Source organism: Pteronotus mesoamericanus, unplaced genomic scaffold, assembly GCF_021234165.1.
Source record: "Pteronotus mesoamericanus isolate MK-2021 breed Mesoamerican mustached bat unplaced genomic scaffold, CSHL_Meso_final contig_502, whole genome shotgun sequence".
NCBI classification, from domain to species: Eukaryota; Metazoa; Chordata; class Mammalia; order Chiroptera; family Mormoopidae; genus Pteronotus; species Pteronotus mesoamericanus.
In genome coordinates this window covers 1,984,013-1,999,711 of record NW_026555187.1, presented here as the reverse complement: position 1 = coordinate 1,999,711, position 15,699 = coordinate 1,984,013, and the positions used below count along the sequence as shown (strand labels likewise).

The 15,699-nt window shown below is 55.9% G+C and overlaps 1 protein-coding gene across 2 annotated transcripts; it reads left to right on the top strand.

Annotated features, from left to right (window-relative positions):
• The first annotated feature begins 1,205 nt into the window (after positions 1-1,205).
• LSM4 (LSM4 homolog, U6 small nuclear RNA and mRNA degradation associated) lies at positions 1,206-11,991 on the top strand. Of its 2 annotated transcripts, none has more exons than XM_054578880.1 (5): positions 1,206-1,307; positions 5,004-5,045; positions 6,653-6,751; positions 9,598-9,781; positions 11,213-11,991. In XM_054578880.1, the coding sequence occupies exons 1-5, from the start codon at positions 1,305-1,307 to the stop codon at positions 11,302-11,304; spliced, it is 420 nt and encodes a 139-aa protein (XP_054434855.1). In that variant the 5' UTR covers positions 1,206-1,304; the 3' UTR covers positions 11,305-11,991. The 2 variants fall into 2 exon arrangements, with proteins under 2 accessions (XP_054434855.1, XP_054434856.1); XM_054578881.1 differs by lacking the exon at positions 1,206-1,307 and adding an exon at positions 2,967-3,166.
• Positions 11,992-15,699: the final 3,708 nt, after the last annotated feature.

Here is a 15,699-nt window from a genome sequence, read left to right as displayed (position 1 = left end):
AGTCACCCTGTGAACACACTATGTGCCCTCAAGTACTCATCTCAAGGCTGGCTTCTGAAGGAAAACTGTTGGTCCAGGGATGAGAAGTGCCTGACACTTTATATGGGTTCTGCATTTGATCAATCCACTAACATAACTTAGATATGTTCTAAACCCAGGTATCTATGTGACCATATTTGAAATAAGATTTTTGCAGATGTAATTAAGGATCTGGACATAACATTATTGTGGATTCGGAATGGGTCTATCAAGAGAAAGGAATGTCCTTATAACAGAAAGGAGAGGAAGGGTTAGACACAGACTCACAGAGAAGAAAGCCATGTGGAGAAAGAAACAGATTGGAGAGATGTGTCCACAAGCCAAGGAATTCCGAGGGCTGCCACCAACTAGCAGAAGCTGGGAGAGCAGCATGGGATGAATCGTCCCTCAGGGCCTTCTGGAGGAAGCAACCCAGCTGACACCTTGTTTTCAGACTTCTGAATCAAGTTCCATTGTTTTAAGTCACTCAGTTTGTAGTTTGTTACAACAGCCCAAGGGAAAAATACATGTGCCTATTTATTTTGTTTACTGTCTGTCTCCCCAGCTGGCTCGTAAGCCCGAGGATAGCCAGTTTTGTCAGGTTCTTTCACTTGTGTTTCCAAGAGCAGGCAAATGGTTGGTGCTCAACAGTATTTGCCAGATATTGTCCAAAGGGCTTTCCTTTGGCTTAACTCGTTTCATCCTCACTGCAACCTTCTAGAGCAGACACTATCATTAAGCTATTTTACAGGGGGGTACAACTAAGGCTCAGAGGGGCACATTGTGTTCCAACTTACCAAGATGTGCCTTGGATAAGGACCAACCTCAACAATGAACATTAGAAGAAGAGGAGCCAGAACGCACTTTCTAATAACCATGGAGCCTCGGTTTCTCCAATTGCAAGCTGGAAAGAATAACCAACTTTGCCCACAGCGTGGACCCTAGGTCACCACGGGTTCTACCTAAGCAAGAAACCGAACCCGTAAGGACACTAGCGCAGGCGCCCGGTGCTCCGCCCCCTTTTACAGCACTCACCGCGTCACTTTACGGCTCTTTCCCTTCTTCCTCCGGCGGGAACACCGCCCGCCCTACCCCTTGTGCCTATCTGGCCCCGCCCTACTCCACGTGCATTGGTTGCCCTTCCCTAGAGCTCCGTGCGGACTGGATCCTGTGGCTGCCACTCCATTCAGCTTAGTGGCGCGCGGCGGGGCGGCTACCGGTGGGCGCGTGAGCAGCGGCGGCAGCGGTGGCGGAAGTGACCGGCGGGTCAGGTTCCTGCCGATACCATGGTGAGGGCAGGGCGGTGGCGAGCTCTTGTCCGGAGGCCGGGGAGGCGGCCGCCAAGGCCCCTCGGGGCTGGGGCTGGGGCAGGGGCGAAGCAGAGCGAGCGTGCGATGTGGGCCTCGAGTCCTTCCCTTCGGCCCGAGGCGGGAAAACTGAGTTCGGAGAAGGGAGGGGGCTCTCCTAGGGTGTCCAGCGGGTCGGTCTCCGGGTACTTACGGTTGAAGGAACGTGTAGTCATAATATAGTGGACTAGCCGCAGTCTTCCCATTCTGCAGATGGGGAAGCCGAGGCCGGAGAGGAAGGGGACTGGCCGAAGGGCTCGATGAATGCAGCAGGGAATTTGACAGGGAGGTATCCCCGAGTGCATCCAACTGCATCTAACCTCATGGCTAAGCTGGAGTGGCAGGAAGTAGGGTGCCCTCCCCCGAGTTCTCAAATTAAACCAGTTCTTTGGATTTCAGGGCTTGCAAGGCCCCTAGAAAATTAGCAGCACAACTTCCAGTGCCTCTCGTTTTCAGGCTGAAAAGTAGACTTAGAAAAGGGGTTTTCTTCTCCCAGGATCACACAGCAGGCATGGAGTGGGGGCGTATTTTGAGCCAGAATTGGACTAACTGCTCCTTCTCAGTTCACAGAAGGAAAAATTGAGACCCTGACAGGGAAATGGAGGCCCCCCCCACAGAGGAATTCAGAGTTGGGCCTCGTGGGAATATTCTTGGCCTATCAACACCTGAGTCACTCTGAGACTATTGCTGCAGTTCCTCAGGGTTAATGACGGCTCCCAGAAATGCTGCTGAGTAGTACAGGAATTGAGAAGAGGGATGGGGTTCCTCTCTGCTGGAGGACAGCGTTGGCCTGAGGGCATGACCAGAAGGACCCTTCTTTGTAAAGCTCCATTGAGGCAGGATCTTTGTGTTTATCCTGATAGAGTCCCAGAGTCTAGTACAACGCCTGTGCAAAGAGCGCACGCTGTTTCAGCCACAAGAGTGTCCAGGAGTGGACAAGGCATGACGCTCAGTTCCTTGTGATCACGGAGGGCCGGAAACATGGGGCTGGGTGTGCATGTGGGGGTAGTCCATGACAGCTTCCTGAATTGGAAGCCTCAGGAAGCCATTGAGTCTAGTCCTGGATTGGTCCAGACCCCATTGTGAGAAAGCCCAGAGAACGGAATCCTCTTTCGGTTAGCTGGCCCAGTCTCCCTCAGAACTAACTGGGTGTCTGGCCTTCTCCTGTTTCCCTTGACATCCTCATGCATCTTCCTCTTTCCCATGGCGTTTTAAGTTCTCTGGGATCCTCCCGTTCTTTCCTCTGTCTCCAGCTTTGTCTGGGGATGAGGATGTAGATGGCAAGATGTGGCCACTGTCCCTGGCTGTTGCAGCAGTGGAGGGCTGTCTGGATGTCACCTCTCCCTTGAGCGATCCCTTATTTGTGAGATGGGGCAAGCATGCTACCTGCTCCATGTGCCTCCCTGGGCAATATGTGTATTTCCCTTGTACTCGTTCAGCAAATATTTACTGAGTCCCTCTCGTGTGCCTGGCCCCGTGCTTGGTGCTGGACAAAGTCCACACGTTTTGCGTTTTCCAGTCTAGCAGGAGGCGTGGTGTTTCAAGTCTAGCCAGGGAGACAAGTAAACAAGATAATTAGAGACTGGCTAGTCCTATAATGGAAACAGCAGAGGGTGGCCCAGGTGGAAACCTCGTTTCCTAAATGGGGTTATTATGAAGGCCTGGTGGAGGGAGGTGACGTTAGAGCAGCAATCAGCCCAGGGGAGGCACCCCGGGCGGAGGGAGCCACAGGAACAAAGGTTGGGCAGAGGAACCCGCATGGCGTGTGAGCAGAGTGAGCCGGTTCGCTGGAGCCTTGACAGGTCTGGCCTTGTGGCCTCCTGGGGATTGGGTGGTAAGGAATTCAGGGGAGAGCTGGGAGCAGGTCCTGGTCCTTTCCATGTTCCACATGTCCTCAGATGGTTTATGGTTAGGGCACTACCGGTGACAAGTACAGAGGCCGTGGGTCCTCCAAAGCTGTCCTGCCAGTAGCGGGGATGGGGTGGTGACCCAAGGGAGGCCATCACCAGCATAGGGGTTGTATATGTCACAAAAGGACATCTGTGGGTCCCCTACTGAAAAGCATCGGTCTACTTTGAATGGCTTTACCAAGACCTTGCTGTGTGTCCCCAGGGCAGGTGCCTCCTCTGACCCTCTGCATCTTGGCAACTGAGAGCATTTTCATTCTCACATTTCAGGGTCAGCCTGACCCTGTCCCCTCTGGGATGATCTGGGAGGAGGACCCAGGTATCTTAGCCCCTTGGTTTAGAGTCCCACTGCCCGGGGAACCCCGAAGCTTCTCCACAGGCAAAGGCGATCTGGGGTGTGGCCCCAAGTGTGGACCTGAGTCTCCCGTTTCTCCTTCAAGGCCTGGTTGCAGCGTCACACAGGTGTACCCAAGGGAGAGGGCAGGAGCTGTGGGCTGGCCACATTGGTCCCTAACCTGCCCATCCTCTTTGGAGCAGCTGCCCCTTTTCCACATGGCCTATTCTTTCTCCTTATCTCAGCTGTCCAGGAAGCCAGTGCAGGAAGTGGGCTTGGGCCTGGCTTCCTGTTGTCACTGGACCTCCCTTGGCGACTCTTCTCAGGGAAGGCCTGTGGGATATTGGATTTGTACCTCCACCCAGGCCATTCCATGTGGTCCACCCTTTGGGGGTTGAGGGCCATTTCCGGCCTGCACAGGAGAGGCCTTCCAGTTCTACCATCTGAAGGAACAGCTGCCCTTATGGATCGGTAGTGGGAGGTCAGGGCAGGGCGAGGTGAGCCTCATTCCTCCCAGAGGCAGTTTCTTGTCTGCGGGCCCTCTGTCCAGAACCTTCATCTAACCACACGAATGGACTGCCATTGGACCCTGGGCCCCAGCATTGCCGCCTGAGTCACCTTTCTGGAGAGCCTGAGGCAGCTCCAGTATACAGGTCCTGATTTGTGTTCTAGGAATGAGAAGAGCTGATTTTTTCCCCCCTAGTCACAGTATGTTTATTATGAAAAAAATTCAGCAATGATGGAAAAATAAATATCTTAAAAGCCCACCTTATCTGGGTGAGTTTTAAAAGATTCCACCCTTTATCCGCCATCTCTTGCAGGAACCACAGACTTTTTCTGGAATGTTTCTTCCTCTTACCTGGCGAATTCCTGTCTCCTCAGTTTTGGCGGACTCCCCATTGTGCCTGGCGAGTCACTCTTGGTCCAGTTGGGGCTGTCCCCCCTGGCTGTGGACAGAGGGATCAATCTGAGCTCTTTCTCTTACTAGCTCTAGTGCTGGGCAACATTCTCAGTCTCTAAGCCTCAGTATCCCCATCTGTAAAGAGGGGTCATGGTAACCACATGCGATGCTGGCAATGAGAGACCTGGAGCTGCTGGTGTCCGTGTGGGTGTATCTGAGACATCAGTTGAACAGAGAGGGGCAGCAGAGAGACCTGTGTGCTGTGATGCTGTTGATAAGCATGGTGGGTGTGAGGAAAATGACAGCACCAGTTACCAAAAAAATACCAAATGGTCAGCAGTGGGACTAGGTAGCAGCTGCCTCTGGGAGGCAGGTGTGTGTCTTGGGGTTGTGCACAGTGAGGAGAGTGCCTTTTCCTTAGGGGATTAGGCCTCTGTGCCCCTGGACCCCTGGTGCCGATTAAACAGACAAATCTTGTGCCCTTGTTTGTCTTTCAGCTCCCGTTGTCACTGCTGAAGACGGCTCAGAATCACCCCATGGTGAGTAGGTGCCATCTGGGATGACGAGTTTCAGTGGGGACCAGCCCCAGCACAGGGATGGGGACACTGGGTGAAGAGTGAGGTGCCTCCAGCCAAACCTGCTTCCCCACCTGTCCACAAAACAGCAGCTTGTTCGCTTCCCTCCCACATGGGTCAGGACCTGTGTCATTGCTGCTGCTTACAAATGTAATATGTGCTCATTAAAAATGTCAAACACAAGCCTTCTCTGGTGTGGCTCAGTGGATTGAGTGCCAGCCTGCAAACTGAAAGGTCACAGGTTCAATTCCTGGTCAAGGTCAAGGCACATGCCTGGGGTGTGGGCCAGGTCTCCAGTGGGGGGCGTTCGAGATGCGGCCAATCGGAGTTTCTCGTGCGCGTCCATGTTTCTCTCCCTTTCTTTCTCCCTCCCTTCCCCTCTTTCTAAAAATAAATAAATAAAATCTTTCCCCCAAAAATGTCAGACAGGAGTGGGACTTACATGAAGCCCCCTGCATTCCTCTTCCCAGCAACTTAACTAATCCTGTGATGTATGAGTGTATAAATGTGAATGTGATTTTTTAAAATGACTTTTTGTTCTTCAGTGTATTGTTTTCTTTTTATTCGGTACAATTCAAATACCATACAACTCAGCCTTTTAAAGTGAACAATGTAGTGGCCTTTAGTCAATTCATGATGTACAACTATTACTTCTATTTAGTTCCAGAACATTTCCATCACCCCAAAGGGGATCCCCATCCCCCTCGCCCAGTCCCTGACAACCACCAGTCTGTTTCCTGTCTCTCTGGATTTGCCTGATCTGGACACTTCATATAAATGGGAACACAGCTTGTGGCCTGTGCGTGTCTTCTCTCAGCGCGATGTTTCAGGCCCATCCACGCTGCAGCGTGTGCCAGTGCTTCACTCCTTTTTATGGCTGAGTGATATTCCATTGTGTGGATGGATCGCAATGTGTTTATCATTTACCAGTTGGTAGACATTTGGGTTTCTCCTTTTTGGCTATTTGTGAATATTTGGCTACTGTGAACATTTGTATATACATTTTTTTAAAATCCTCACTTGAGGATTTGTTTATTGCTTTTAGAGAGAAAGGAAGGGAGAGAGAGAGAGAGAGAAACATCGATTGGTTGCCTCCTGTACAGGCCCTGACCAGGAACTGAACCTGCACCCTAGGTATGTGTCCTGACCGGGAATCAAACCCGCAGCCTTTTTCTGGTGTACGGAATGCAGCTCCAACCAACTTAGCCGCCCGGCCAGGGCTCCTGTGTGCATATTTGCAGGGAAGAACGCCTTTGTTTCTCTTGGGCAGACACCTGAGTTGGCCCTTTTTAAAATCACAGTCTTCGTTGTTTGCCTGTCTATTTTGGTCTCCCCCCTCAAAAAAAGAATGGTTTCCTCATAGAAAATCTACAATGCCCAGCAAAGTGCACAGAGAAAGCAGAACATGTCCCTGTAAGATGGACTTACTGGGGGCCTGGGGGCTGAGCGCAGTGGCCCCTGGATCCTGAGAGGAGTTGAGAGCACGTCTGAATAAAGGCAGGGCTTCTCTTAGTGGCAGGGATGCTCCTCCCCTGGGGCCCATGACTGACTTGGGGCCCATTTCTCTCCAGTTGGTAGAGCTTAAAAATGGTGAGACGTACAACGGGCACCTTGTAAGCTGTGACAACTGGATGAACATCAACCTGCGCGAGGTGATCTGCACGTCCAGGGTGAGTGCCCTGAGCTGGGGTCTGCCTGACGCCTGGGGGCTGTTGGGTGGGGCAGGCTTGCGTGGGGAGGAGGAACCGTGTGACCAGGAGTGCCTGGTTGGCCTGGAGGCTTACAGAGCCTCAGCATTCTGGCTTCCAGATGGCACAAAGGCCCTCTCCTCCTTTTGGGAGGAGTAGGAGGGGGCCTTACTCAGCCTACCACAAGTCATCCTACCAGGGGCGGGGCCTGAGGGACTAGGCTGGTGTGGAGTAGTGCCAAGGGATAGGGCTCCAAGTCCGTAGTGCCTTGGACTTTGAACTTAGGAGGACTGTACCTGTGGGGACGTTTCCTGTCTGCCTTAGCTGCTGGTGCTCCAGTCTGTAGGCCATTGTGGTGCGGCTGTGGGGTGTCCAGGCCACCAGGGGGCGAGGGTGGCCCTCTGGCCCCATGGAACAGGCGATTTGTTTACCTCCCCAGGCCTGAAACCAGGAAGTGCAGGGCCAGAACCTAAGCCACCAGGGCTGGGGCAGGTCCCTCGGGTCTCAGGTTGGGATGACCCCAGAGCCATGAGAACAAGGACGGTGGTGGAGGCAGGGCTCCCTCGAATTGATATGTATGGACTCCATTCTTAGTCCCCCTGCTAGCCACAGCCCCCCAGGTTACAGGAGAAGCTGCTGCTGTGGGCCTCAGCCAGGGTGGGGTTGTCTGGAGCCTGTGCCTGTAGGGTTTGCCACGCACTGCGTAAGGCAGCCCCCTACCCCTGGTCTGTCCTTTGGGCAGTTCGCACCCTGACAGGCAGACTGGTGGGCATGGCCCCTTCCCTCACCTACGCGGCTCCATGACCTGCTTCTTGTAATGGTACATAAGGAGCTTCCACGCCAGCCTGCTAGAAGCTCCCTCCTGGTTTTCTTGTCACATGTAGCAGGTGCCTGGGTGACTCCATTGTGGCCTTAGCAGACAGGGCTGCGGTGCACAGCCTTGCACGCATATGTCCTTCTGCACATGGCCCGTGGGTCTGTGTCCACTTATGGGACCTAGAACCAACTACCAGCTTCAGGGCTTGGTTGGTCCAGTCTCCAGCATCAACTAAGACTAGAAACGTGCCTCCCCTGGGCATTTCCCTCTGTGACCAGATGGCTTGGAGGAAAGGCTCGGGTGAGGATCAAAATCCCTTGGGTGGTGGGTGGCAGAATCCAGAGTCCCCAGGGGCCAAGATCCCAGGGGAAGCTTGGGTTTGGAGGCGCTAAGTCGCTGCCACGGAAAGCAGAGTGAGCCCTGGCTCCTGCAGGGAGCGTGCTGGGCTCGGCCTGACTTTGGCTTAGGGAGGGCTGATCAAGGAGCAGCTGGCCCCAGCCCTGGCCGCGAGCTTCTGCAGAATCCTTCTGTTTCTGCCTGGCTGTGCTTTGCATCCCCACAGACTTGGCCCTTTGCCCACTCTTTCTGAGAAAGGAATGTGCGGGGCCTCGTGGGGTTCCTCTGTGGGATGGGAGCTCGTGAACGTTCCTGGGAAGAGTCAGCCCTCGAGTGTTGTCTAACCCACCAAGTGCCTCTGCTGGGCCAGACCAGACTTCTGGCAAGGACTGGGGAGGACTGGATCTTTCGCGAGACTGGAGACTGGGAGGCAAGCCCTGTCAAGGACTAGAGTTAGCTGGACGTGGAAAGGCAACCGACAGTGGTGTGTGCAAAGTGCTAGGGGCCGAAAGCCCTCCTTGTGTGTTCCAGAAAGTTCTGTTTAGAAGGTATGTTGAGTGTGCCGAGAGAGAGAGAGAGAGAGAGAGAGAGAGAGAGAGAGAGAGAGAGAGCAGCCAGGGTGGGGCTGGATCTTGGACCCCGGGAGCCATCGTGAGTTTGGACCTGATCCTTGGGCCAAGGGAACCCTTATTGTTGCTTGTTTGTGTGGCTTTTTTAGATGTTACTTGTTTATTTTTAGAGAGGGGAAGGGAGGGAGGAAGGCAGGGAGATATGTGAGAGCAACATCCATCTGCTGCCTCTCGCATGCCGTCAGCTGGGGACCCAGCCCGCAACCCAGGCTTGTGCCCTGACCGGGAACTTAACCAGCGACCTTTCAGCTTGTGGGAGGACGCCCAGCCCACTGAGCCACACCAACCAGGGCTCTGATTGGGTTCTAAGCAGGGAGAGGTCTTGGTCTGATTTCTAAGGGTGTGGGGGGAGGAGAAGGCTACCCAGGCTTCTGGCTCTGGGCAGTGGGGGTGGGGCTGGGAAATGAATCTGATGGAAAAGGCCCTGGGCTCCTGCCCAAGGGCGGCAGGAGGGGACTTCAGGGGAAGGCCTTGTGCTGGTGTCAGGGGCGGGGGGTAGTCCTTGTCCTAGGAACCGCAGGGTTTAGGCTTTTCGAGCCCCCTCCTCTCTCCAGCCTCAATTAGCTCCCTGAAAACTAGCATCTTGGGGAGCTGCTCCTGGTACGTGCCAGACCTGCCTCCCACCCCTCTCCTGTCCTGTCTCACAAGGTCGCTATCCTCCTGCCCTGTGTCCCGTGCCAGACTCAGACCCTGCCATAGATAGTTGGATGAATGAATGAGTCAGACCATGTAGAAAAGGTTCCAGAGGGTGGGTTCTAGAAAGCTAGGGGCAGGAGCTGACAGTAACTGGGCTGCGGCAGCACCTGGTGCATGGGGCAGCCCCCTCCCTGGGCTTTGAGCTGCAGGTCACAAATCCCATCCCCCGCCAAAAGACAGGCCAAGGCCATGAAGACCACCTCCCGTGTAGCCCTGGCTCTTCCTCGTGTGCCAGGGGTGTGAAGGCCTGTAAAGACCCCACTGGAAGGGTCCCATGTCACATCTGGGACTGGGAACTTGGCAGCCTCCAGGGGTGACGCCAGGTGCAGATAGCCGCCCCTCTCGTGCAGGATGGAGACAAGTTCTGGCGGATGCCGGAGTGCTACATCCGTGGCAGCACCATCAAGTACCTACGCATCCCTGACGAGATCATCGACATGGTCAAGGAAGAGGTGGTGGCCAAAGGTCGTGGTCGTGGTGGCCTGCAGCAGCAGAAGCAGCAGAAAGGCCGTGGCATGGGGGGTGCCGGGCGAGGTAGGCCCTACACACACACGCACGCACACACGCACGCGCGCGCCTTCACTGCAGCACGTGGCATCCATTTCGGCCCAATGTTGACATTCTTGGCTGGTGCTCTCATGGTACAGCAGCGGGCCTGGCTCTGAGCCCTGGCCCCAGACAGAGCTGGGGAGCTGTGACTCACAGGGCTCTTCTGTGGAGCGGCTGCTGCTGCTGACTGCCATTTGCCCCATCCCAGCCCCCAACCCAGGGTCCCAGCTGAGTCCTGGGCACTCTCTCAGCTCTAGGTCTAGCCCAGGGGATCCATCTGGTACCCACACTGACCTGGGCCTTGAGCCCTTTTCTCCATACCCTGCCTGCCTGCCTGCCTTCCTCTGGGCATGGCATGCACCTTCCTAAGCCTCAGTTTCCCCTCATTAGAGAGCATACAGCAGTGCCCACCTCATCAAGGTACAGGCGAGGGCCCAAGGTCAGGGCCTGGCACAGGACCCTTGATACAAAGCCAAGGGAGCACCTTTTTGATAGACTCCCCTTCACTGCCCTGAGATGCAACTCTGGCATAAGATTAAATTTGTTGGGCAGTCAGCCGGACCCTGTGCCCAGAGGCCATGTGTAAACCCCACCTCCCTGGTCAGGCTCCTGTTCTTGGAGCGGCCTGATTTTGTCTCTTCCGTCTGGGGGGCCTCCTCAATGCCAGGCCTGGAGCCAGCTTGAGCCAGGCTCAGGTGACAGGAGTGAGCCATAGTGAAGAGGGTAGGAGGGCACTCCAGGCGGAAGATTGACAGGGACTGGGGGTTAGTGGGGGCTCCAGGGTCTCAGGGCCTGTCTCATACCCAAGGCCAGGCCTTGTGCACTGGGGGCGCCACTGCTGACTGCGCTGCAGGGGAGGGGGAGGGGCCTGCTCTGGCTACTCTGGAGCAAGGCCCCAGGGACCTCAGCGGCAGCTAGAGACCTCGGTGGAGCCCAGTTGGCAAACCTGGTCCTGACCCATGCGAGGTGAGGTGGGCCAACCCCTCCTGGCACTGGTCTCTGTACCCACACGGCGGCACTAGCATGAGGAGGGAGGTCCTAGGTCTCCAGAGCAGACCTCAGAGTCCTGGTTCCTGTCCTGGTTCCTCCCCCGTCCTGGAAGCTCTTCTGGCTTTGTTCTTCCAATGATCACTTCCTACCCCAGCCCTGGGCCCTCTCCCAGGAAGCCTGACCCAAGTCTGGGATAACTTGTGGCCCACCTCTGTCCTCCCTCACACCCCTTGCACCCTAGGGGGCCTGGTGTCCTACTTTGTCACACTGAGAACATTCTCAAGCACCACCCATGCCTGGCTCTGGTCAGATACTTCACCCCAGTTTTCAGCCTGCCCTCCCTGCTTTATGAGGGGGCCACTGAGGCCCAGAGGGGTTAGAATACCTGGAACCAGGCTCCCCTGCAGCTCCCATTCTGTCCTGCAGGTGTGTTTGGCGGCCGGGGCCGAGGCGGGATCCCAGGCACGGGCAGAGGCCAGCCGGAAAAGAAGCCGGGCAGGCAGACGGGCAAGCAGTGAGGCGGCCTTGCAGCCCCTGGGGACTTGAGCGCCCCCACTCCAGGCTGCATGTCTGCTCCAGTCCACAAGTCTGTTCAGGACGGAAATGAGAGGCAGGTGGTAGGGGGACCCCCCACCTGTGCGTTTTGTGATCCTCTTCTATGTCAAGTCCTTTTTTTAATCCAGCATTTCAACAGTTGGAAGTGTTATTTGGTGTTTCTGATTTTGTGAAGTTGCAGCCAACTTGATTCCTGGAAGTTTCTGTGCGTTACGGCATCTTTAGAGCCCTTGCCCTTGTGTGTTAAGGGGCCACTTCCCAAACAGTTTTGTTTTGTATCTTTTGTGGGATCCCTGTGGCAAACGGGCAGGTTGTTTTCCTTTTACACTCTTTGCACAGAGATTGACAGTCCATGGCGTTTTCCTGAAACACAGATCTGAGGTGGTCTTTTCAGAACAAATCTGGACAGACAGGTGCCTCAGAAGCTGCTGTGGGGATGTGGCTGGGCCCTGCCCCTCTGCCTCCCTCCCTTTTTGTGTTACAAAAATAAAAACAACACACAACTACAAAGTGCAAATCCAAAATTCCTTTCGAGCCACTGGGCACATACAGCGTGTGGTGACCTCGGGAAATCACAGCCCTGTAAGGGGTTTCCTTTTGAGGGCTGTGGCCCATCTTACTAAGAGTAGGTTTTTCGTTTTTGTTTTTTTAAAGGTTTTATTTATTTATAGAGAGGGGGAAGGGAGAGAGAAAGAGAGGGAGAGAAACATCAATTGGCTGCTTCTCACATGCCTCAGCCAGGGACCTGGCCTGCAACCCAGGCACGTGCCCTGTCTGAGAATCAAACCCATGACCCTTTGGTTCACAGGCCAGCAGTCAACCCACTGAGCCACACCAGCCAGGGCTGTATTTTTTTTAGAGAGGAGACGGGATGGAGAAAGAAAGGGAAAGAAACATCAGTGCACGAGAGAAACGCTGATTGGTTGTTTCTCAAATGCCCCCTCCTGGGGACCTGGCCCACAACCCAAGCATGTGCCCTGACTGGGAATCAAACCGGCAACCTTTCAGTTTGCAAGGCAGTGCCCAATCCACTGAACCACACCAGCCAGGGTGAGGGTAGGTGTTTCAACAGGATACTTACCCGCGTCCCTCTGGTTTTCTTACAAAAGGCAAGGTGTGAGACTGGCATTGGGGCAGGGGTTGCCCCAGATTTGCCTTAACTCCCTCCCCTTTTTGTAGAGAAAGTTGATGCTGGGAGAGTTGGGGTGGGAGCCAGCAGGCACCGACAAGGCCCAGCCTTGCCACCAACATTCCGCCCGTTCTGCGAGCCCCTTTCACACCAGAGGTCTCCGAGACGGGCGGCTGCCCCGAGGAACGCGCAGATAGATGTTCTTGAGTCTTTTCACTGTCTCTAAGGCACCACCATCCACACTGCCTGAGACACTGAACCACACTTTCACAAAGTGCCCAGTGTCCTTGTCTGCAGGCTGGTTTTCCTTTCGTAAGTACAGGCACGGCAGGTGCTGGGAGATGAGCACCCGCCACTTACCACTTGTTGAGACTGGTTTTGAGGGGTGAGTAGAATAGAGGGTGTTGCCCTGGAAACTCCACTTGTGGGAACTGCAAAGTGCTAGAGTCTCCCAGGTCTGGAGGATCTCTGCATTTTAGGTTCAAGAATGTGGTCTGCCTCCCTGCCGCCCCAACCTCACCTCCGTCATTGCTGCTTCTGGGTCTCACCCCTGGGGCACTCGCTGCTGCCCGGATCCTCATCTAGTAACAGCAGCTCTCTGGGGTGGGGCGGGGGTTCTGGCAAGCCACGGCTGGGGGACCCCGCTCCCTCATCAGGCGTGCAGGCCATGGCCCCTTGGCAGTGTGGGCTGCGGGTCAAGGCTGCTGACAGGGCTGAAGGGACAAGAATCGAAGGACTGGTGGGGAAGGAGGAGCCCTGTTCCCAAGACCCCCACCCCCACCCCCACCATCGCCCTGGATTCAGGGGTCCATGAGGGTTCCTGGTCTGGTGCAGCTTTGAAGTGGGGGCTCTGGGGTCAGGTGTCCCATGGACTATGATGAGAAGTCCTCTAGAGGCCTTCTTTGTTCTCCTGGTGGTTTGACTGCGATTGGGACCAAGAACATCCAGAGGCCACCAGCGCCCTTCTAAAGTCCAGGGGCGCGAGCCCACCTCTGGTCTCGCACTGCACTCGGCCCGGCCCGCCCCCAGCCTGTGTAATCTTGCCGCACCCACCTGACCCTGACCTTTCCAGGAGGCAGCCTGGCTCGCTGTCCTCCCCTGACCCTGACAGAGCTGCTGCTCCAGCCCTGCTGCCTGGATGCCTGGCTCCCTGGAGGCTCTGTCCTGAGCTGGCTGTTGGGACAGCCCTGTTTTAGTCCTTCTTCCTGGTTGGTTTCAAGAAACCAGCTTCAGCCCCTCAGCGAGAAGAGAAACCAAAAGTACGGGGCCTCAATCTTTCTGTTCTGACGGTCTGTCAGTGGGGCCTGTGCCCTCTCAGCTGACAGTGCAGGGCCCCTGAGTGAGACAGTGACCCCCTCCCCCTGGAGTTTGCTCCTGGTCCCCATAAGGGAGCCTCATGTGCCCAGGTGTGACATTGCCTGGAGCCAAGAGCCCATTTCTGGGACTTAGGTGCAGCCAGCCCTCTGGGAGGTCTGTTGTTTTTCTGTGTCGCCCTTGCCCGCACATACCTCCCGGTCAGCCCTCCTCGGCCCTGCCCTGAGCCTACCGCCCCCACCTCCCCCAGGTGGGAGGGCGGGTGGCCTTCCCACCTCCAGTTGGACCTTAGGGCCAGGCGCATCCTGGCACTGGCATTATGTGTCTCCAGTGGCTCAGCGTGTGCCTGTGTCCTCTGCCATCCCTCAGTGGACAAAGGGCAACTTAGCCATTGGGGGTATGGGAGAAGGCCTAATGTCCAGCCCCAGTGGGAGACATCACCTGCCACAACGCGAGCAGAGGGCTGGCTTAGGACAGAAAATGGGGGCCACAACCCCGTCCTAGGTGCTTCTGGAGAAGAAAGCAAGGGCGATACCACCCCTGGAGAGACCGTCAGCGAAGGCAAGAGGGCGATATCTGAGAAGGGCTTGAGGAAGGCCAGGGAGCCAGACAACTTGGGGAAGAGTGTTCAGAGGGAGGAGCAGCCCGTACAGAGGCCCTTTGCAGATTGGCGATGGGAGCAAAGTGAGGGGGCAAGAAATGGCATGGATGCAGGACCTGTGCGAGATGGGAGGCCGCAGAGGGTTCCCGGACACACTGAGGCAAGGGTGGAAGCCAGGAGACCAGGAAGAGGTAGTTCTCGGGACTCAGCCCAGGGTGGAAGCCGTGAGGTTGAAGAAGGGGCAGGGGCGCTGTGAGGACCCAGGCAGATGGGCTTCCTGTGGAGGCTGAGGCAGGACCTTTCCTCACAATGGAGGGGGAAACCTTGGTGAGGGGACACAGTCACACTAGGCGGAAGGACAAGGCGACACTGGCCATGGGGAGAGAGCAGAAAACAGGTGGAGGGAAGAAGAGCAAGTGCAAAGCCCCTGAACTCCCACAGACACAGAGAAGGTGAGCGCCCTGCCCGAGGCCCCAGGGCCCCAGGGCTCCAGTGCCCCCTCACAGCGCCTCCCTCTGTTGTCCCCTTGAACTTGGAGGATCTGTTGTCTCCAGTACAGAGTCAGGAGTCCGGAGTCAGTTGGAGCAGGCAGCAGGCAAGATGGGCTCCTGCTTAAAAATTCACTCCCCTTACAATAGCTTCAGCTGAGGGACAAGGTTCAAGGCACACAAAGGACCCTGCATGTTTGACCTCGCTGTGCCTCAGTTTCCTCCCTGATAACTGGACTCCACCTCTGGGGGGTTGTTGCGGGGATGTTTGGTATACAGCAAGTGCTCTGTTCATGCATGAAACCACCTCGCAGTGCTTCAGTGAGCACCCGTGGAGTGTCTGAAGCCTCACCCGTGTCCCCCTCCAACTCTGTAAGCCTTGGGGTCAGCATAACTGGCCCATTGTCCTGGGGGGCTCCAAGCGGTGGTGCCATTTTGTGGGCAGCCGTTAGGCCACTGTCCTCTGCCCCAGAAGCTGGCACCAGGCGCCTGGCCCGGTGAGCAGTCACCTCGCAGGCCCCTAGTGCTACCCTCAGAGCTCCCTCCCAGACTAGGCCGGGCCACCCAGAGGTGACTTCATCCTCGCCCCGCCTCCACTGGAACCAGGCACCGAAATAGTCACCAAGCTCACTCTCGGGAGTGGCCGTGGAAATATTTCAGGGCTGCATTCAGCGCCTAAAAATACTCTTGCTCTGCGGGTCCTCAAGTGTCTTCCCTCCCTCGCTCCCTTCTCTGTTCCTTTGAAAACCAGGCCCGCGCACCCAGGGCCTGTTCCTCCACGTTGCGCCCCTCCAGCACGTTTGGCACCCCTGGCGGCCAGGGCTGG

Bases quoted from the DNA above. Each gene is read 5' to 3' on its own strand.
- LSM4 (XM_054578880.1), top strand. The intron at 6,752-9,597 runs GTGAGTGCCCTG...CCTCTCGTGCAG, and splicing joins AGGTGATCTGCACGTCCAGG to GATGGAGACAAGTTCTGGCG. The intron at 9,782-11,212 runs GTAGGCCCTACA...TCTGTCCTGCAG, and splicing joins CATGGGGGGTGCCGGGCGAG to GTGTGTTTGGCGGCCGGGGC.